Source organism: Octopus sinensis, linkage group LG30 (genome assembly GCF_006345805.1).
Source record: "Octopus sinensis linkage group LG30, ASM634580v1, whole genome shotgun sequence".
NCBI classification, from domain to species: Eukaryota; Metazoa; Mollusca; class Cephalopoda; order Octopoda; family Octopodidae; genus Octopus; species Octopus sinensis.
In genome coordinates this window covers 6,301,577-6,323,625 of record NC_043026.1, presented here as the reverse complement: position 1 = coordinate 6,323,625, position 22,049 = coordinate 6,301,577, and the positions used below count along the sequence as shown (strand labels likewise).

Here is a 22,049-nt window from a genome sequence, read left to right as displayed (position 1 = left end):
CATATTGAGATGGCTATTATACTTTACATCTCTAAAAATGCTTATATAGTTATTTCCCTTAAAAAACCTGAGCAACGCCGGGTGATACTGCTAGTATATATATAAATGTATAATTATGTCTCAGATGTGACAATAGTCATTAACCTGTCTCCTTTCTCTTTCTGCTCTGACCAGGTCCATATGAACAATGCCAACGTGCTCCTGTGTCGCATCTGCGAGAAGGACCATGACAGTCGACTTGCGTTAACCAATCACATGCGCCAGGTGCACACAGCGTGCGAGATGCCATATATTTGTCAAATGTGCAATTTCCGCTCATCCATGTACAGCGACGCAGTCGACCACTTCAAGAAGGTAAGTTCTTTGTTTTGTTTTTTTTTAAAATTTTTTTATGTATTAGTTTTTTTAGCGGGTGGGGGTTGATCTTTCATCTTTTACACCAGTACCTGCCACGACTATGATTCACTTGACCTGATGGATTTTTTTCTCAAGCACGGCATATTCCAAAGGTCTTGGTCAAATGTCCTTGCCTCTGTGAGGTCCAATGCTTGATAGATGCTTTTCACATGCCACCGGCATGGCTGTTAGTTACACGCCACCGGCATCGGCCACATTGCCTCCGCGAAACACAAACCTGCTGCCCATCTGGCTGTTTGTTAAAACAAGTCTGTTAGCCGATCTGACCTCGTGGTCATCTTGCTGTTAGGACAATGCCTGTTTTCATTTTTTTAAACTTCTAGCTGTTTGTTAAAACAAGTCTTAGCTTCTCAGACTCTCCGGTCATCTGCTCATTTCTCTCTGTATTTCTCTGACCGATGGTCATGTTTCCATTTCAGAAACACGACAGTTCTCCATTCATCCTGTGTCTGTACTGTTTGAAGATATTCCGTGTTAAGTTCGTGGCCAATGGCTGGGGTCAGACCCAAATGTACTACCACCACCTCCTAAAACATCAGTCCAAAACGAATTCTCGAAAATGTCCCATATGTAAGTTGACGTTCTTCAATTCTTTGGAAGTGAAGGCTCACCGGAAGAAGGACCACCAGTCGAACCAAAAGGGAGTAATAGGTGAGTGGCCCCAGCTTACAGTTTCGTTCTTTCGTTTTTGTTTGTTTTCTTTTGTCTTTCTTTTATGCTGTCATCTTATTGTCATCATTGTCACCATCATCATTATTATTGTTGTCATCACCATCATCATCACAATCAACGTTGTTGTTGTCATCGTCATCATCATCTCCATTACCACCATTGTCAACATCATTGTCATTGTCGTCATCACCACCAGCATCATCTCCATCATCAACACTGTCGACACCATCATCACCATCATCATTGTCATCTTTATCACCTCGTCATCATCTCCATCACCGTTGTCAACACCATCATTATCATCATCATCATCATTGTTGTTGTCATCATCATCATCATCTCCATCATCACCATTGTCAACACCATTATTATCACCATCATTATTATCGTCATCATCATTGTTGTCATCATCATCATCACAATCGTTATTGTCATCATCATCATCTCCATCATCACCATTGTCATCACCATCTTCGTCATCAACATATGTAATGGCATTGTGTCTGTCTTTACGTTCTGAGTTCAAATTCTGCTGAGGTCGACTTTGTCTTTCATCCTTTTAAGGGTTGATAAAATAAGTACCAGTTGAATGCTGGGGGTTGATGTAATCAACTTACTCCTCCTCCCTTCAAAAATGCTGGCTTTGTGCCAAAATTTGAAATCGAAATCTATATATCTATATATACTATCTGTCTGTATGTCTTTCTGTGTCCCTGCAGGTATGAATGCCAAGTACACGACCCCTGACCAAGTGATGATAAAGGTACCGGAGCCGGGCGTGGCTCCGACCAAAGACAAAGGGGTGAAGTCATTGAATGCCCCTGCACTCACCAAAGTTATGGATTACCATGGAATGAGGCTACCCGAATACATGGAGACTTATAAATGTATCGAATGCAAAGCCAACATGAACACTGCCGGACATTTCCGGTAAGGGACTTTGTAGTCATCCGACGTCATCATCATCGTTTTGTCATCTGATTTCACATTGTGTGTTTTGTTTTATTTCATCTCTTTCACTGTTCTCTTCCCGTCTCTTGTCTCATCCAATCATGCATCAACTTGACACCATCATTGTCATCGATATTACTACCACCACCACCACAGCATCCATGCATCATCATCATCACCATCATCACAAACTCTATTCATTTTTCTATTTTTCTAGATGTTTCTACATCACTGTACTAATTCCATTTCTCTTACTCCAGTACGATATACATATAAGTGCGTGCGCATGCGTGTGTGTGTGTGTGTGTGTATATATGTGTGTGTATATATGTGTATTAAATGGATGTCTTATAAAACTGTTCTGCATATACAATAACAGCCATACCAACAATCCAACATACGTCCATCATCAGCTGCCCCACAGATATCATTATGGTTTCGACACCTGGACAGTACCATTCAATCTGGTGGCGTCAGCAGCACTAAAATAAAGTGTTGTTTGGGAACAAACATACATTAGATATCACCACATTCATTCAATCTTAATTCTCGGAAGGATTAAACACTAACATTCAACAATGTCAGTGTTCATGCACAACAGAGTGTAAGTGTAAAGTATAAAAGCCATCTCAATATGGCTAACCACAAAGTGGGGGTGTTACTGTAGCTTTTTAGCCCCAGGAGATCATCATCTCCAGCTGGCTTTAGACACACTTTCTGTGCCCTTTAGGTATTTGCAAAGGGAGGACATCCCTTCCTCGCAAGCCTTGCCTTTCATCGTGACCTGGTGGTTATCGCCCGTTGATAAAAGACAATAATCTCGAAACTGGTCCGTGCGTATCACTCAGGCTTACGAGGAAGGGATGGCCTCCCTTTGCAAATACCTAAAGGGCACAGAAAGTGTGTCTAAAGCCAGCTGGAGACGATGATCTCCTGGGGCTAAAAAGCTACAGTAACACCTCCACTTTGTGGTTAGCCATATTGAGATGGCTTTTATACTTTACATTGTCGAGTGGTTACTGTTTACATCTCGCTCTGAGATTTAATAATGCTTAGAGTGTAAGTGGTTTGAGAGAAAAACTGGGTGCACGTGGCATCGGATGTAGTTTCATGCAAGAGAGGAGTCTGTGTTGTTATGGTTGTGTAATGCATGTGAATGAAGACAGTTGCATCACTAATTGTAGAGAGAACATTTGGAAGGGGTAGTCTCAGGAATATGTGTGTGTGTGTGTGGACACATGCATATATATATATATATATATATATATATATATATATATATATATATATATATATATATTATGGTTTAAGCAACTTATTGCAAAAAACCCCTATTATAATTATATAATTTTTACCGAATATGGTCCTTTCCATCCCGAAATACTACTAGGTGAAATTTATTGATTTTATTAAATTAATTATATTTCACGCTTTATCTGTATTGTATATATATATATATGATGCAGCACAAAATTTTGTCAGTTCGCGGTCTCAAAGTGACGAAAATATTTTGGCAAATTAAATTTAAATGTTGAAGTGAATCGAATGGTTTTTGTGTGTTTCTTAAATGGCTTATAAACACCTTCCACGCTGCAATTGTTTTTGTTCCAGCACACGATCTCAGATCAGGTCACTTGCTATGCAAGTACATCTCCGTAATATATACATACACACACATTCGCACAGCCATGTATACACACAAATGGCTTACACATTCATTTACTCACATGCAAAAGTCATGTGCACACACACACACGCACACTAGTCTATATGCCTATGCTCCCACCGACCACTAACCTTCTTCTTAAAGTCGAACCTCTTGTTTTCCTTGCAGCAAATACATAGAATGCTCCATGTGCCGGTTTGCGACCAGCTGCAGCACTGCCTACGCTACACACATGTTGGGATTTCACTCAGGGCGACTCACTAACTTCAGCATTAGTATCCCCACTGAGAAACCGATGGACGAACCCATGTATTGTTTGTGTGGCTTCGGGAGTCGCCTCGGCAACAAAATTGGTAAGTTCTTCACTCTGTCTGTCTGTCTGTTTGTCTCTCTCTCAGTTTCTCCATGTCTGTTTGAACTCTTGGACCCAGTGTTCCTCGAGACAGGGATAGGGGTTAGTTATTGTGAATGACTTGGGGGGAGGGCTCTAAGTATCAAAGAAACAAACCTAAATATCTTTAAAGCTTGCAATGGAGTTTTCCTTAAAACCTCCTGTGAAGGTTCAGAAGATTCTTGGTTGAATGAACAACTGTTCAACCTTAAATTTGGTTTGGTGCTGCTTTTGGCTTGTGTTCTTCAACAGCTAAAAGGTTTTTCAGATGTTCAGTTAAAATTTATTTTGATTATGTTGTGCTGACATTTTTCGTCCATACTTCTATTAATTTTAATAACAGTAATAATAATGATAATATATGTGTGTATATGAATGAATATATATATATATTTATATATATCTATAAAATAATATGTTACAATTACTCAATAGTCAAGATAAAACTCTGAGTTTCAGATGCCGAAGTGGAAATCCACAACACCATCTCTTCGGTTATCTAGCCATATGTATATATTCTGAGAAGATATAATATGAATGAAAATAGTGGCTTGACTGCTATTTCTTAACATGTGAGAGTTTTTGCAACATCTCCATTGTAATTGTATAATTGTGATTTATTCATAATTATAAACACTCTTTTATATATATATATATATTATATATATATAATATATATATATATATATAATTATGGTTTAAGCAACTTATTGCAAAAAACCCCTATTATAATTATATAATTTTACACGAATATGGTCCTTTCCATCCCGAAATCTACTAGGGAGGTGAAATTTATTGATTTTATTAAATTACTTATATTTCACGCTTTATCTGTATTGTATATATATATATATGATGCAGCACAAAATTTTGTCAGTTCGCGGTCTCAAAGTGACGAAAATATTTTGGCAAATTAAATTTAAATGTTGAAGTGATCGAATGGTTTTGTGTGTTTCTTAAATGGCCTTATAAACACCTTCCACGCTGCAATTGTTTTTGTTCCAGCACACGATCTCAGATCAGGTCACTTGCTATGCAAGTACATCTCCGTATATTACATACACACACATTCGCAACAGCCATGTATACACACAAATGGCTTACACATTCATTTCTCACATGCAAAAGTCATGTGCACACACACACACACGCACTAGTCTATATGCCTATGCTCCCACCGACCACTAACCTTCTTCTTAAAGTCGACCTCTGTGTTCCTTGCAGCAAATACATAGAATGCTCCATGTGCCGGTTTTCGACCGAGCTGCAGCACTGCCTACGCTACACACAGTTGGGATTTCACTCAGGGCGACTCACTAACTTCAGCATTAGTATCCCCACTGAGAAACCGATGGCGAACCCATGTATTGTTTGTGGCTCGGGAGTCGCCTCGGCAACAAAATTGGTAAGTTCTTCACTCGGTCTGTCTGTCTGTCTGTTTGTCTCTCTCTCAGTTTCTCCATGTCTGTTGAACTCTTGGACCCAGTGTTCCTCGAGACAGGGATAGGGGTTAGTTATTGTGAATGACTTGGGGGGAGGGCTCTAAGTATCAAAGAAACAAACCTAAATATCTTTAAAGCTTGCAATGGAGTTTTCCTTAAAACCTCCTGTGAAGGTTCAGAAGATTCTTGGTTGAATGAACAACTGTTCAACCTTAAATTTGGTTTGGTGCTGCTTTTGGCTTGTGTTCTTCAACAGCTAAAAGGTTTTTCAGATGTTCAGTTAAAATTTATTTTGATTATGTTGTGCTGACATTTTTCGTCCATACTTCTATTAATTTTAATAACAGTAATAATAATGATAATATATGTGTGTATATGAATGATATATATATATATTTATATATATCTATAAAATAATATGTTACAATTACTCATAGTCAAGATAAACCTGAGTTTCAGATGCCGAAGTGGAAATCCACAACACCATCTCTTCGGTTATCTAGCCATATGTATATATTCTGAGAAGATATAATATGAATGAAAATGAGTGCTTGACTGCTATTTCTTAACATGTGAGAGTTTTTGCAACCATCTCCATTGTAATTGTATATTGTGATTTATTCATAATTATAAACACTCTTTTATATATATATATAATATATATATATATATACACACATACATATATACACCCCTCTCTCTCTCAGAGAAGCAACAGTAGTGTCGTCTAACCAGCCCACTCAAAAGTTCCTTGGATCGTAGGGTGACATGCCATGCTTGAGGTGACCTATTCAGTCAAGTACATCAACATCAAATCTCATTCAAATGGAAATTGTAGTTGTGATCCTCAGGCTGGTGGTACGTAAAAAGCACCACCCAAACATGGCTGATGCTAGTGCTGCCTTGACTGGCTTCTGTGTCGGTAGCACGTAAAAAGCACCATCCGATCGTGGGGGCACGTGACTTAGTGGTTAGGGTGTCAGCACCATGATCGTAAGATTGTGGTTTTGATTCCTGGACCGGGCGACGCATTGTGTTCTTGGGCGAAACACTTCATTTCACGTTGCTCCAGTCAACTCAGCTGGCAAAAATGAGTAACGCTGCGATGGACTGTCGTCCCGTCCAGCTGGGGAACACATACGCCATTGAAACCGGGAAACTGGGCCCATGAGCCTGGCTAGCCTTTAAATGGGCACATTTATTACTTATTTTATATATATATCATTATTATTATTTAATATGGTTTGATTTAGCTCCATGCAACTTAAGACTTATAACAGAAATCTAGCTCATTCAGGGAATTTAACTAAAATTTTGGATGTAATTTGAGGGAGATTTGGTTGCTATTTCTGGAAGATGTGAGTGACACTATTGGTGTTCCCTCTCTGTCCCGATTATCCAAGTACAGAGACTTCGCAATGATGTTTCTCTCTCCTCTCCATGTTGCCCCTTCAAGGTAAGTCGATGTGAAAGCCGTATATGTAAATGCTGTGTTGTGCCATACGTGTGGGAGGTGGCGGTGTTCATTCCTTGTTCATTGATGTCTCCTTCTTCTCCCGTTTTCCTTTTCGTGCCTCCTCCTCCGCTGCGGTGCTTCCTCAGCTAATCACATGGTATACTGCATCAAGAAGACTTGTTACACACAGAAACCAGACGTGGACTGGGTCGAAGTAGATGACGTGGATGAAGAATCAAATTGTGAGTCTCTCTCTTCTTTCTTCTCTCTCTCTCTCTCTCTCTCTCTCCCCAAACACACACACACATACAGTCCAACACACACACAAACACAAGCAGTTTCTCGCTCCCCGTCTTCCCCCTGTCAGAACTTCTCTTCTCTTCTCTTCTGTAAACACACAGTAAATGTTCATCCATCGGTGTGACGAAAAACCATCGAGTCATTCTTGAGAATAACTGGTAACTTATTTAAAGTCATGGTTCACAGTTGGGCTCCATGTGACCCCTGCTGGTCCATATAAGGTTTTTGGGGTTCTGTGCAAAGAAAATAGTAAATTGGGGATCCTGAGTAGGGTTTTAAGGGTCCGTGAGAACTTTGAATTAAAATGTATGTATTGTTAGTAACAGCTGGTTTTTGGGGTTCTGTGCAAAGAAAATAGTAAATTGGGGATCCAGAGTAGGGTTTTAAGGGTCCGTGAGAACTTTGGATTAAAATGTATGTATTGTTAGTAACAGCTGGTTTTTGGGGTTCTGTGCAAAGAGAATAGTAAATTGGGGATCCAGAGTAGGGTTTTAAGGGTCCGTGAGAACTTTGGATTAAAATGTATGTATTGTTAGTAACAGCTGGTTTTTGGGGTTCTGTACAAAGAAAATAGTAAATTGGGAATCCAGAGTAGGGTTTTAAGGGTCTGTGAGAACTTTGGATTAAAATGTATGTATTGTTAGTAACAGCTGGGTTTCTTTCTCTAACATTTTATATTGTTCAACCTACACAAAGGAATTTGTGAATAACAAAATAGTATTTATGAAACTAGTTTTAAAATGTTGAATGGCTGTAGGGGTCCATCAAATTAAAATAGTAATAAAAGGGGTCATTATCATCATCATCGTCATTCAATGTCTGTTGTCCATGTTGGACAGTTTGACCTGAGCTGGTAAGCCAAAGGGCTGTACCAGACTCCAGTCTGATTTGGCAAGATTTCTACGGCTGGATGCTCTTCCTAACACCGACCACTCCGAGAGTGTAATGCATGCTTTTACGTGGCACAGGTGCCAGATGCGTGACACCAGTGTCTGCCCTGACTATGATTTCACTTGGCTTGATGGGTCGTCTACTCAAGCACAGCATCTTGACCAAAGGTCTCCATCATTTGTCATTCCCAGCCTTACCACCTCCTGCCAGACTCTCCAACCCATGCCAGGAGGGAAAACAGATGTTAAGTGATGCTGATTCATGATGATACACACACCAACATATACACAACACAAACACACACTGGTTGGCGTTAGGAAGGGCATCCAGCCGTAGAAACTCTGCCAGATCAGACTGGAGTCTGGTGCAGCCTCCTGGCTTCCCAGACCCCGGTCGAACCGTCCAACCCGTGCTAGCACGGAAAGCGGACACTAAACGATGATGATGATGATGACACACACACACACACACACACACAGAGTTTTCTCTCCTCATCCTTCCTCTCTCTCTCTCTCTCTCTCTGATTCACTTTGCCTTTGTTTATAACCTGTCTTTCTCTCTCTCACCCTCTTCCTTTCCTTCTAGCTTCCTCTCTACCTCTCTCTCTCACTTTCTTTGCTCTCCGTCTCTTCGCACAACAAACCTGTCTTTCAGTATAATTACCTCCCCCTCTCTCTCTGACTCTCCTTCCATCTCTGTTTGACTCCTCCTACTTCATCTTTCTGTTCAACTTGTCTTTCTCAATCACTCTTTTTTTTTTCCTGTATAGCTCTCTCTCTCTCTCTCTCTCTCTCTCCTCTCTTTTACTCTTTCTTTATTTCAGCCTCAGTTCCTTCCCACTCTTTCAAATTTCTAGGCCTTCTTCACCTCTCTCTCTCTCTCTCTCTTTCAGTCTCCCTCTTCCCCCTACCTACCTCTCTCTATATGCCATGTTATTATTTACAGGAAGCTTAAGACGGAACACCAGTGCTTCAGTAAATATCCCCGCCCCCCTGTTGTGGCAATATTTTGGATAAGAAACACCCTTCCACAATTACTTTACCTCTCATGTGATGTGGTGGCTTCCAGTTGGTTAACTTTCACTCTGTCAGTGATAGGCACGTTATTATATGTGCGGATGTATGTGTGCTTATCTGTATAAGAAATATAGTCTGATGTGTACATGTGTGAATGTGTATGTGTGTGTATATATGTGTATTTGTGTTAATGTGTGTGTGTGTGTATATATATATGTGTGTGTTTGTGTATAATATATGTATGTATATATACCTGTGTATGTGTATAGATGTATATGCCTATATGTGAATGTGAAGATGTGTATGTATGGGTATTTGTGTGTGTGTGTATATATATATATATATCATATATATATATATGATATATATATATATATATCATCATATATATATACATATACACACACAAAAAATGTGAATTATTAAGTCCTTGTCTAGCTTTTATATTCGTGTCACTACACGTTCATATCCATGTAGTTACATGTCTAAGAAATTTGTATATGTGTATATCTGTGTGTATTCATGTGTATAACACAATGATGTATCTTTGTATAAAAAACATCTAAGAATTTTTTCTCATGGATGCCTTATGCATAAAGGACACATAGTCAAGTACTGGTTAAGACACTTTAATGTATCAACCGAAAAGAAATTTGTAATCAGTGAGTTGCAGTCCATTGCAGAGTTGTATCCTCTGTCACCACCCCATGGTGACTGACAGCAGTGGAGATCGAACTCAGCATACATGGAACCAGAATGTTATACAGCAGGGCATTTCGTCTGACGCTCTGCCTTTTTCTTTCTGCTAATCCACTGCAGTGGACTGGTATGTGATTTGGCCAGGCTCCCTGTCAGTTTACAGCGATGAGTGTTCCAGCTCATCCAATCAATGGAACATGCAGACCTGTGTACCCTTAACCCTTTTGTTATCAACCCGGTTGCAGTCGACCGGAAAATTTCTTGGCTCAGACGACCAACCTGGCCGAGTTAACCCCTTGATGTTTAAATGTGAATTTTAATACAAACCTCATTAGTGCATTCATGGAAACACTTGATTTCTCTTTGTAAATATCTGACATTGTTTGATGCGACTAGCTTCTGTGCCGGTGGCACATAAAAAGCACCATCCGAACGTGGCCGATGCCAGCGTCGCCTTGACTGGCTTCCATGCCGGTGGCACGTTAAAAGCACCAACCGATCGTGGCCGATGCCAGACTCCCCTGGCACGTAAAAAGCACCCACTACACTCGCGGAGTGGTTGGCGTAAGGAAGGGCATCCAGCTGTAGAAACACTGCCAGATCAGACAGGAGCCTGGTGCAGCCTCCTGGCTTCCCAGACCCCGGTCGAACCTTCCAACCCGTGCTAGCGCAGAAAACGGACGTTAAATGATGATGATAAATGATGATGATGATATCTGAGCTGTGTGAATTTTGGGAGATTTTTTTTCCACAATTTCCTAAGGACTTTTTATTGAGCCCCATGTCTGGCCCCTTTGTGACTCTGTCAGTTTGCTGCCTAAATTGGTTGAAGCATCGTTAGCGTTAACAACAAAGGTTGTGGATGTGGACTTGGACAATGTCAAAATTTTAACTAATCACTTAATGGTTTCATATCTTGACACAAGGCCAGCAATTTCGGGTGAGGGGGGAGTTGATTACACTGACCCCTGCCCAATTGTTCAGTTGATATTTATTTTATCAACCCCTGTAAGTATGAAAGGCAGCATCAACTGTGGCAGGACTTGAACTCAGAACATAGACGGACAAAATTTCATTAAGTATTTTGCCTAGCATGCTAACGATTCTGTCAGTACACCACCTTTAATTACATACAGGTGTGGTGGTGCAAAGGTAGGTATACAGCTATGTAAAAAGAAAACCCATACAATAATCATTTATTTTTATCAAAAGAATTAAGTTACAATAAAAGTAAAAATATCAAAAATGAGGCTAACTTCGAAATATTTTTTTTTGATAAAAATAAATGAGTATTGTACGTATTTTCTTTTTCTGTAACTGTATACCTACTTTTGCACCCCCCCCCATTAAAAAATGAAGCTATGCAATGGAGAATGGGTTTGATGTTTGGTGAGCATGTTCCAGTCTTGTTGAACCTCTTCAGTGGAGCTGAGTCTGATAACATGTTAATTCATCTTAGTCTTTGCGAGGTAGCAAGTCAACAAGTTTGTATTTTTACTGGTTAAACAATTTAAAATAAATAACATTGAAAAAATTTCCTAGTATTTAAAACAGACAATTAGATTATGCCCCCCCCCCCTCTCACTCTGTTTTCTGCAAATAAATTTTTAATTAATTTAAATTTCAGAATTATCTCCCTTGCCTTCATTGACAAGAAGTGTCGATTAATGTTAATGACTTCCCTTTTCAGTATTTGGTGTAATATCAACTAATTAAATGTTCCAGCCCACACTTACCTGGGTTCAAATGAAATGCAAAATGTGTGGGTGTCGGGGGAAGTCCTTGAAACTTCAGCCAGCCAGCTCCTTCATGTTTTGTTCTGGGATCTCTGACTTTACTCTTTGAGAGAGGGCACACCAAGCAGATGGGTTCAATTTAACCCATATGTGCCCCATAAAAAAAAAAAAAAAATGAAGTCTTTGAATTTCATTGTATTTAGATAAAACGCTATGGTAAGCTTTCACAATGTGGAAGAGAAGGACAGTAGGCAACTGTCAGCTACGGGTGTCGACTCCCTACTGAGCATCTCCTATGCTCAGTCAGATCCCTCCCAGTGAGTTCATGTCCAAACAAGTAGGAGCAGGATTTGCATTGTGAAAACACAACCAGGGGTGTATACGGGTAAAGCCAGAGTAGTTAAATAATTTAATAAAACAGTAGGCGCAGGAGTGGCTGTGTGGTAAGTAGCTTGCTAACCAGCCACATGGTTCCGGGTTCAGTCCCACTGCATGGCATCTTGGGCAAGTGTCTTCTGCTATAGCCCCGGGCCGACCAATGCCTTGTGAGTGGATTTGGTAGACGGAAACTGAAAGAAGCCTGTCGTATATATATATGTGTGTGTGTGTTTGTGTTTGTCTCCCTAGCATTGCTTGACAACCGATGCTGGTGTGTTTACGTCCCCGTCACTTAGCGGTTCGGCAAAAGAGAACGATAGAATAAGTACTGGGCTTGCAAACGAATAAGTCCCGGGGTCGATTTGCTCGACTAAAAGGCGGTGCTCCAGCATGGCCGCAGTCAAATGACTGAAACAAGTAAAAGAGTAAGAAGAGAGTCTATATATATAAAATTTTGAAAATGTGGTTCTTTGCATATTCAGAATGTCCGTCATCGAAAACATAGGAATCCGGTGAAAAAAAAAATCGGAAAGGTCAGTTTTAGGGGTGGAGGTGACTGTTCTCCAGCTCCACCAAATTTTGTTGATGGATGGAAACTGAAAGAAGCCTGTCATGTATGTGTATATATATAAATGCATATATATGTGTGTGTATATATGTATATATATAAATGCATATATGTGTGTGTGTATATATGTATATATATAACTGCATATGTGTGTGTGTGTATATATGTATATATATATAAATGCATATATGTGTGTGTATATATGTATATATATAAATGCATATATGTGTGTGTGTGTGTGTGTATATGTATAGATATAAATGCATATATATGTGTGTGTATATATATGTGGGTGTGTGCATACATGTGTTTGTGTCTCCTCTTGACATCACATGATTGTTGTAAACAATTGTCACTGTTATACAAGCAGTGCCGTGCATTCCCAGTATTCTCCAAAACATACGTCCAGCCGGGTGTGGGGTGTGGAATACTACCTTGTTTGGATCTGGTGAGGGTTGGTGACCGGAAAGGCACCCGGCCGTAGAAACATCTGACTCACGATGCGAGCATGGAAAACGAGAACATCTAAAAGTGATGCACCTTAGTCGTAACGTTAAGAAGAATCCCTTGATTCCAGGTTCCGTCTCACTACTTGGCACCTTCGGTAAGTGTCGCAGAGTCCTTGCACAGCTTCATGTTGGTTATCAGCGTGGACAACGGAAGTTGGTAGGTAGAAATGATGCAGATGTCTGTCAAGTGTGAACGCTAGTGTGCGCACGTGTGCATATCCTTCTGTGTGCATGTGAATGCTTCTGTAAACGTGTGAACCGGTTTAAGACAATGTCCAGTTTTGTCCCATTGGTACAGATGCTAAATTTGTAGAAACCAGAAAAATATGTTCGTTGGTTGATAGTGTAATAACAATTCTCTTAGAAGCTGTGCTCCAGGATGGCCATTGACCAGTGACTGAAATTGGCTGTGTATTGCATTTTACTCTTAAATAGTTTTTTAAGTGCTCACAAGTTATCTGTCTTTGCAATATTCCAAAAATATATGTATGTATATGTGTGCATATACATGCAGTATATATATGTGTGTGTGTGTGGTGTGTATGTATGTATATGTATATATATATATATAATGTTGGCATATGTAATAGGGATAAGGATGTGCATTGTCTGTTTAATTGGAAAATTCTATATGTGGCTGAAGATTGCTCGACATTTTAAAACTGATGTAATACTTACATTGTTTAATAAAACGAAGTAGCATGAAACGATTGTACTACACTACCTTGGATATACTTGTTGCTTGTTTTGATTATATATATATGAGGTTATAAATGACAGAAATAGTTTGATAAAATTTTATTTGGCAATAAGGAAATTCTATTATCATGACAGATTGTTTCGTAACTTAAAAACATGTAAATAGTTTATATTATTATTATATTGAATAATAAATAAATTACTTACGTCTGCATTAATGCAAAATGGAGAAGTTCCTTCAAAATAATGCAGAATTAAAGCTACATCCTCAGATGAAAGAAAGTCTTTGTTAAATATTAAATTCTCAATGTAACATTATAAGAACACAAAGTTAAAAATTTTAAAGATTATGGAAGACAATAATAACAAAATTGGTATGAATTAATTACAGGATTTTCTAATAAGTGGAAGGGAATATTAGTAATGTAATTAAAAAGTAACTAGTAATAGTACATGTGAATGCTTGTGTAAATATGTGAACCAGTGTGAGACAGTATCGAGTTTGGTCCTGTTGCTACAGATGGTAACTTTGGGGTATCTCTCGTAGGAACCAGAAAAATATGTTTTTGGATTGATAGCATCGACAACAATGCTCTTAGTTGAACAATGAGAATATGGATGGATAAATATTCTTTATCTGTGTATTAAGGCTACCATTGGTTTCATGCATTAAGGCTACCATTGGTTTCATGCATTAAGGCTACCATTGGTTTCATGCATTAAGGCTACCATTGGTTTCACGTATTAAGGCTACCATTGGTTTCATGCATTAGGGCTACCATTGGTTTCATGTATTTAGGCTACCAATGGTTTCATGCATTAAGGCTACCATTGGTTTCATGCATTAAGGCTACCATTGGTTTCATGCATTAAGGCTACCATTGGTTTCATGTATTAAGGCTACCATTGGTTTCATGCATTAAGGCTACCATTGGTTTCATGCATTAAGGCTACCATTGGTTTCATGTATTAAGGCTACCATTGGTTTCATGTATTTAGGCTACCATTGGTTTCATGCATTAAGGCTACCATTGGTTTCATGTATTAAGGCTACCATTGGTTTCATGCATTAAGGCTACCATTGGTTTCATGTATTAAGGCTACCATTGGTTTCATGTATTTAGGCTACCATTGGTTTCATGCATTAAGGCTACCATTGGTTTCATGTATTAAGGCTACCATTGGTTTCATGCATTAAGGCTACCATTGGTTTCATGTATTAAGGCTACCATTGGTTTCATGTATTTAGGCTACCATTGGTTTCATGCATTAAGGCTACCATTGGTTTCATGCATTAAGGCTACCATTGGTTTCATGTATTAAGGCTACCATTGGTTTCATGCATTAAGGCTACCATTGGTTTCATGCATTAAGGCTACCATTGGTTTCATGTGATTGACTTGAAAAAATTAAGATATTTCCTTGGTTTCAAGGCTGTTGGGAAACCAATGGTAGCCTTAATACACAAATAGGGTGTGTGTGTGTGTATTTATATATATATAGATATATATATATATATATAATATACATACATACATATAAGTATCTGTATATAGTGTTTATTTTTCCAGTCTTTACATATATCAGTTTGACTTGTGATGTTGGTTATACTGCAATGTTCACCCATTTTTGAAGTGGGGGAGGGGGAAATGAGAGAAAAAAACGATCCCCCCTCAGCAAAAAAATAATACACACACACATACACCCCATGATTTTAAAACACTGGCTCCCCCTGTCCTCATTGTCGCTACTGCTGCCGCCACAAAGTGTCTCTGTGCCCCGCCCCCTGCCCCTTCCTGCTCCTACTCCTCCTCCTTCCCCCCAAACCGCTCCCCCCCACACTGCCAAAATACCATAAAAGTAAATATAAAAAAAACCATTGTACCGCCTCCGTGCCGCCTCTATGATATGTTACTTGATTGCCTTCCATCAGATGATGATCCATGTCGTCGGCCGGGCGCCTCCATTCTGGACGTTCTGGGATTGGTGAAGAAGCAAACATTATTACCTGGCAGTAAGTACCACGCTCTCTCACACACTGTTTGTTGCTGTTTAAAACTATTTCTTTTTTTTTTTTTGAATTTTTTTTTTAATAATTACGTGTCCCACCCACCCCTGTCCCTTGCCTGCACCTCTTAACTACCCTGTCCTCTCCCCTACCCCTGGTCAGGCCCCCTTAGATTCCCGTCACCGCCAATAAATGTTCCACCTGATAAAAGCTTCACTGTTCCTCCAAAAAATCCTTGGCCCGCTGTTCCCCCCTTTAACTAATCATATTCTCCTGCCCCTATCAAGACCGCCATCACTGGCCTTCCCTCCACCCTAAAATGAAAGCTCCACCCTATTTGAACGAGGGTGCAGTTTAGCTTATGTGCCCCCTCATTCTGCCCTATCCCCTCAGTAGCTTAAGTATTCCATACCACCACCACTTCTGACGTCCCTTCTCCCCCCAAATTCTACACTCCAAGCTATGAAATAATTTATGTTTATGCTCCCCAATTTCTTTGTCTGCCCCCCCCCCCCATCATTAAATATTTCTGCTGAGGAGGGGCTGTCTTTCTGCTTCTATTTACACCCCCCCTCACCTGCCCCTGTCTGACCTTCCCCCAGAAAACTCCACTCTGCCTGAACTACGATGTGACTTGGTTCTCTCTCCATCTCCTGACCACCGCCCTCCCCACACCACCTCCGTTGCCCCGCCCCACCCCACCTCCGTCCCCCCACACCCCACCCCATCCCTTCATTACATTGTTATGTTGACCGACAGGCGGGTGGGTGGGTGGGCCGGCCGGCTGACCGAATACGACAATCTTGGCGGAACGAAGGCGTTGTCGTCGTCCCTTTTTTTAATCCATCTGTCTACCTGTCTGTCTGTCTGTCCCTGTTGCGTTCCCTGTTTCGTCCTTGGTGTTTGTTTGTTTGTCTCATGTGTAATTTTGTCTGTTTTTTTTTCTCTTTTTATTTGTTACGGGTTTCCCTGCTGCCCGCCCACCCTCCACTCCTCCCTCGCCAAGACCCGTCACCCTTTTTAAGTTTGACCACCCCAATTAACCTAAACTTAGCTCCCACCCCAGTGAGCAACAATGACAGCGAAAGTGATGGCAGCGTTGTCGTCTGTCTGTGTGTCCAGTTTGTTTCAGCATTTACTTGTTGGTTTACTCTTTGACCCCTTCCCTTCCAATGCAACACCCCCCCCCCCCCCGTGTCCCTATTACACAAATCTGCAAAATCTGCATTTATTTTCAACTTTCCTTTTTGCCCTCACCGCCTCCCCACCCTTGGCTCCTATTTTTCCATCACTGACCACATTCACATGTAGCCATGCATGTATCGAGGCAGGTTTCTTTTTTTTTTTCTCTACAACTGGATGCCCTTCCTGTCACCAACTTTTCTTCTTCCAAGCCAAGCAATATCCCCCCCTCCATAGCCAGACATGTTTTCACAGAATATCAGAAATGAACGACATTCATTTATGGCACATTTTGCAATGCCTCAAGGAGGCGTACACACTCACGTATGCACTCACACACCTCTATGCATGAGCGGTTTCAGAACAGTTTCCGTCTGCTAAATTTCACTGTCAAGCTTTCAGTCAACCCAAGGCTAGAAGTAAAAGAGACTTTCCAGTGGGTCCGTCCATAGGATTGAACCGAAAACCATGTTGTTGCATGCCACACAACCATTGTTGCCATCATGGTGCCTGGTTGTACTCGGGAAGACCCCTACTCCATAACAGAAGTGTTAAGAGTGGTCCCTCTGGTAGTGTAAAGCACTCGTGGTGGTGCCATGTAAAGGCACCCGTGCTGTTCCATGGTGTCCATGTGGTACCACAAAAAAGCACCCATCCGGAGCCACGTAAAAGCATCTGTGCAGTGCCACGTAGAAGCATCCGTGCGGTGTCACGTAAAAGCAGCCTTGCAGTGCTACGTAAAAGAGTCTGTGTGGTGCCACGTAGAAGCATCCGTGCGGTGCCACGTAGAATGTCCGTGCGGTGCCACGTAGAAGCGTCTGTGCGGTGCCACGTAGAAGCATCTGTGCAGTGCCACGTAGAAGCATCCGTGCGGTGCCACGTAGAAGCGTCCATGCAGTGCCACGTAGAAGCGTCCGTGCGGTGTCATGTAGAAGCGTCCATGCGGTGCCACGTAAAAGCATACGTGCGGAGCCACATAAAAGCGTCTGTGTGGTGTCACGTAAAAACGTCCATGCGGTGCCACATAAAAGCACCTGTGCTATGTTGCACAAAAGCACCTGTGTGGCACCACTTAAAAGTGCCCGTGCAGCACCACAAAGTTCCCGTGTGGAGCCATGTTGAAGCCCTCTTGCGATACCACGTAAAAGCTTCTTGCACACTCTGTTAAGTGGTTGCCATCAGGAAGGGCATCCAGCCATAGAAAACCATGCCAAATCAGACTGGAGTCTGGTGCAGCTTGCCAGCCCTGGTCACACTGTCCGACCCATGCCAGCATGGACAACGGACATCAAATAACGATGATTTTGCCTGCTATTGCAACACGTTGATGACACTACAACAAAAATCTTCCCAGTTCTGTGTAGGTTCTCCGGTCAGATGACGCCATAGCACAACTTCCTTGTGCTTTTTCTTTTACAGCTGGGATATTGGGGCAGTTTACTGTTGCCTTCTGCAACTGGATGTTTGATGGTCGTTGACCCCAAGTAACTCATCTGCCCTTCGATGCGTCTTTTTTTTTTTTAGTCCTGCAGGTTCTCCAGATACCCTCCTTACAACAGTAGCCAACCACACAAGTATAATAGATAAGAGAGAGAAGAATGGCAATTTACAATGAGCATTACATTAAAAAAATTTTTTGACGTGGCTGAACTTACTAATTGAAATAGGTGTTAAATATTTGGTGGAAACAAGGTCTGTAAATTTTAAAATGTGCTGCAAACAGTTGACAGCATATTTTGAGGGGAAAAAATCTTGATAAAGTAGATTAATAAAATGTATAAGAGGTACGTGTGCATGGATGAAGGGAAAAGGAGAAATACATACAGAAGCATAGTTGATAGAGAGGAAGGAGGTGTATAGCTGTGGAATTAAGTTTTATGGAGAAAGTGAGTGTATATTGGTGAGGAGTGTGAAAAAGAAGAATATGGTGTAAAGATGACTGCTCTGTAAGAAGCTGTATAGTAACACTTACTGAAGTGGGATAGATAAGTGAAAACGTTTTTTTGGCTTTAATAAATAGTATTCAAATACTATTTATTATGCCTTGTTTGTGTTTCTGTGCTTACTTGTGTGTGTGTATGTAGACATATATATATATATATATATAACGGGAAGGTTTACGAAAATAAACGAAAGACGAGGGCAGGTGCAGTACAAACAAACAATTGTATTAGTATGGCGCTCAGGAATAGAAATAGAACAAGTCTTTTATGTTTCGAGCCTATACTCTTTGACAGAAAGATACACAGAAAAAAATGAGAGAAAAAAAATTGCATGTAGGAGCTAACGGTCTATCATATGAGGGAATATTATTCCAAACTTACAGGGAAAAATTCAATCTAGAAATACTAAATCAAATTTCACAAAATTAGATCTGCAATTTAAATAAAAAGGATATTTGCATATGAGTGATTAAATGTCTTGCACAGATTCAGACCGTTCATACCGGACAAAGATTCTGGATTAATTTTTTGTTATATTAACTTTAGATGAAGTCTTTCAAATCTTTCTCTGATTATCTCCCTTATACATTATACATACATACATACAAACAGGAGTGGCTGTGTGGTGAGTAGCTTGCTTACCAACCACATGGTTCCGGGTTCAGTCCCACTGCGTGGCATCTTGGGCAAATGTCTTCTACTATAGCCTCGGGCCGACCAAAGCCTTGTGAGTGGATTTGGTAGACGGAAACTGAAAGAAGCCTGTCGTATATGTGTATATATATATATATATGTATGTGTGTGTATATGTTTGTGTGTTTGTGTTTGTCCTCCTAGCATTGCTTGACAACTGATACTGGTGTGTTTATGTCCCCGTCACTTAGTGGTTTGGCAAAAGAGACTGATAAAATAAGTACTGGGCTTACAAAGAATAAGTCCCGGGGCCGAGTTGCTCAGCTAAAGGCGGTGCTCCAGCACGGCCGCAGTCAAATGACTGAAACAAGTAAAAGAGTAAAAGAGTAAACACTTTACAGTCTACTTCCATAGATACATAATTCTATACATTGATCTAAAACAACAGGGTTACTAAAGGAAGGCCAGAATTTAAGAGAAGAGAAAAGCGTTGGTGTTGCCATGGCAGAGGTTTGCCCTTGTTATTAATGAAATGTGTGTAAGATGATACACCTAAACAATTTATAATAACTCTCCTGATTACACACACACACACACACTCTTATCGCAACTGTCTGGCAAATGGTCTCATGAAAATTTGAGTTACAGTTTGTGAAAACGTTTTTTGGCTTTAATAAACAGTATTCAAGTACTATTTTTTATGCCTTGTTTATGTTTCTGTGCTTACTTGTGTGTGTGTATACGTATATATATATATATATATATTATATATATATATATATATATAAAATATGAGGGAATGTTATTCCAAACTTACAGGGAAAAATTCAATCTAGAAATACTAAATCAAATTTCACAAAATATAATATATATACATAAATTATAAAAAAACCACCTTTTATCAATTCAATAATGAAAAATTAAATTATACCATTTAGAAAAATTACATATTATATATTATTATTGTAATTTTTCTAAATGGTATAATTTAATTTTTCATTATTGAATTGATAAAAGGTGTTTTTTTCTAATTTATATATATAATATATATATATATATATATATATATATATATTATATATATATATATATATATACACATACCCAAGAAGAGTGGTGGCAGTGACTTTGAACTTTTGGCTTGCTAGCTTCCATCAGACTCTTTGACAATCTGGCATCGTGTAGCAGTCTGAAACTTTGGAATTCTCTCTCAATTCTTCTTGTAAAAGTGTAATAGATTTGTATTTTACAAAATATTTCAGTAATTCTTCAATTTAATGAAAAATTATTTCTCTTACAACTCAACGTAAAAACAAACATACACACACATATATATATATAGAAAGCTTCATAATTTTAAAAAATTTTTCCCTCGTGAATCGTAGTGAAAAATATAAAAAGAAAATGCACAGAAATTTTGTTGGACAAAATTTATATATTTTTTATGAAATAAAATATTTACAGAGTCAACCTGTTTCGCTTGTGCTAATCATAACAACTTAGTGATAATGTTACTATTTCATGCTTTCATAAGAAGTTTTCATTCTGTGTTAGTAGAAGGAATACTACATTGTGTGTATATACATACATATATATCATGCACACACACATATGGACAGGCAAGGAAACTGTAACTGGCAAAATATTATTTTAATTATATTTACATATATATATATATTCACTGAACATGTTCTTCCAGTCTCTTCACTGAAGTGCTGCATTGAAATTTCTATTTTATTAAATTTCAGGTGTCTATATATCATAGCTATTATCTTCTGTCTTTTACTTGTTTGCCATTGGACTGCTGCCATGCTGGGGCACCACCTTGCACTTCTTTTCCTTTCTTTTGAACCCTTTTTAAAGTGTTATGCTTATGTCAGTCTGTTTCACCAAGCTTCTGAGTTACAGTGATGGTGGCTCAACTGCACATTCACACACACACACACACACGCATATAAATGGTGGGATTTCACAGTTTCCTTCTACCAAAATCACTTACGAAGTATTGGTTTACCTGGTCTTGGGTTATAGTAGAAAACACTTGTCTAAATTTTCACAGTGAGACGTGAACCTGAAGCCTTGGTGTTTGCAGGAAAACAAGCTTCTTACCCACACACACCTCTGTGTGTGTATGCACTCACCCAACACAGGTAGTGCAGTGCCACATAAAAAGCACTTATGGCAATGTCACATAAAGGTGCCTGTGTGGTGCCATGTAAAACCACCCAGCACACACTGGCTGTGTGGTAAGTAGCTTGCTTACCAACCACATGGTTCTGGGTTCAGCCCCACTGCGTAGCACCTTGGGCAAGTGTCTTCTACTATAGCCTCGGGCCGACCAAAGCCTTGTGCGTAATTTCAGTGTGCATGCATGACAGAGTGTAAATGGTTTGAGAGAAAAACTGGGTATAAGAGACATCAGATGTGTGCAAGAGAGAAGACTGCGATGGTTTGGTCATGTGATGCGTATGGATGAGGACAGGTGTGTAACG

General features: G+C 39.7%; 1 protein-coding gene across 9 annotated transcripts in view; it reads left to right on the top strand.

Moving 5' to 3' along the window:
* Positions 1-22,049, top strand: part of LOC115226296 — a 109,680-nt gene that overhangs the window by 62,629 nt on the left and 25,002 nt on the right. For 7 of the 9 annotated variants that reach the window (XM_029797286.2, XM_036515182.1, XM_029797287.2 and 4 more), the window contains 6 exons: positions 175-354; positions 837-1,068; positions 1,809-2,019; positions 3,875-4,059; positions 7,142-7,237; positions 15,725-15,805. In XM_029797286.2, coding sequence (XP_029653146.1) covers positions 175-354; positions 837-1,068; positions 1,809-2,019; positions 3,875-4,059; positions 7,142-7,237; positions 15,725-15,805 — 985 coding nt within the window. The remainder of the gene's footprint in view (positions 1-174; positions 355-836; positions 1,069-1,808; positions 2,020-3,874; positions 4,060-7,141; positions 7,238-15,724; positions 15,806-22,049) is intronic. The other 2 variants (XM_029797288.2, XM_036515181.1) reach the window with 1 other exon arrangement.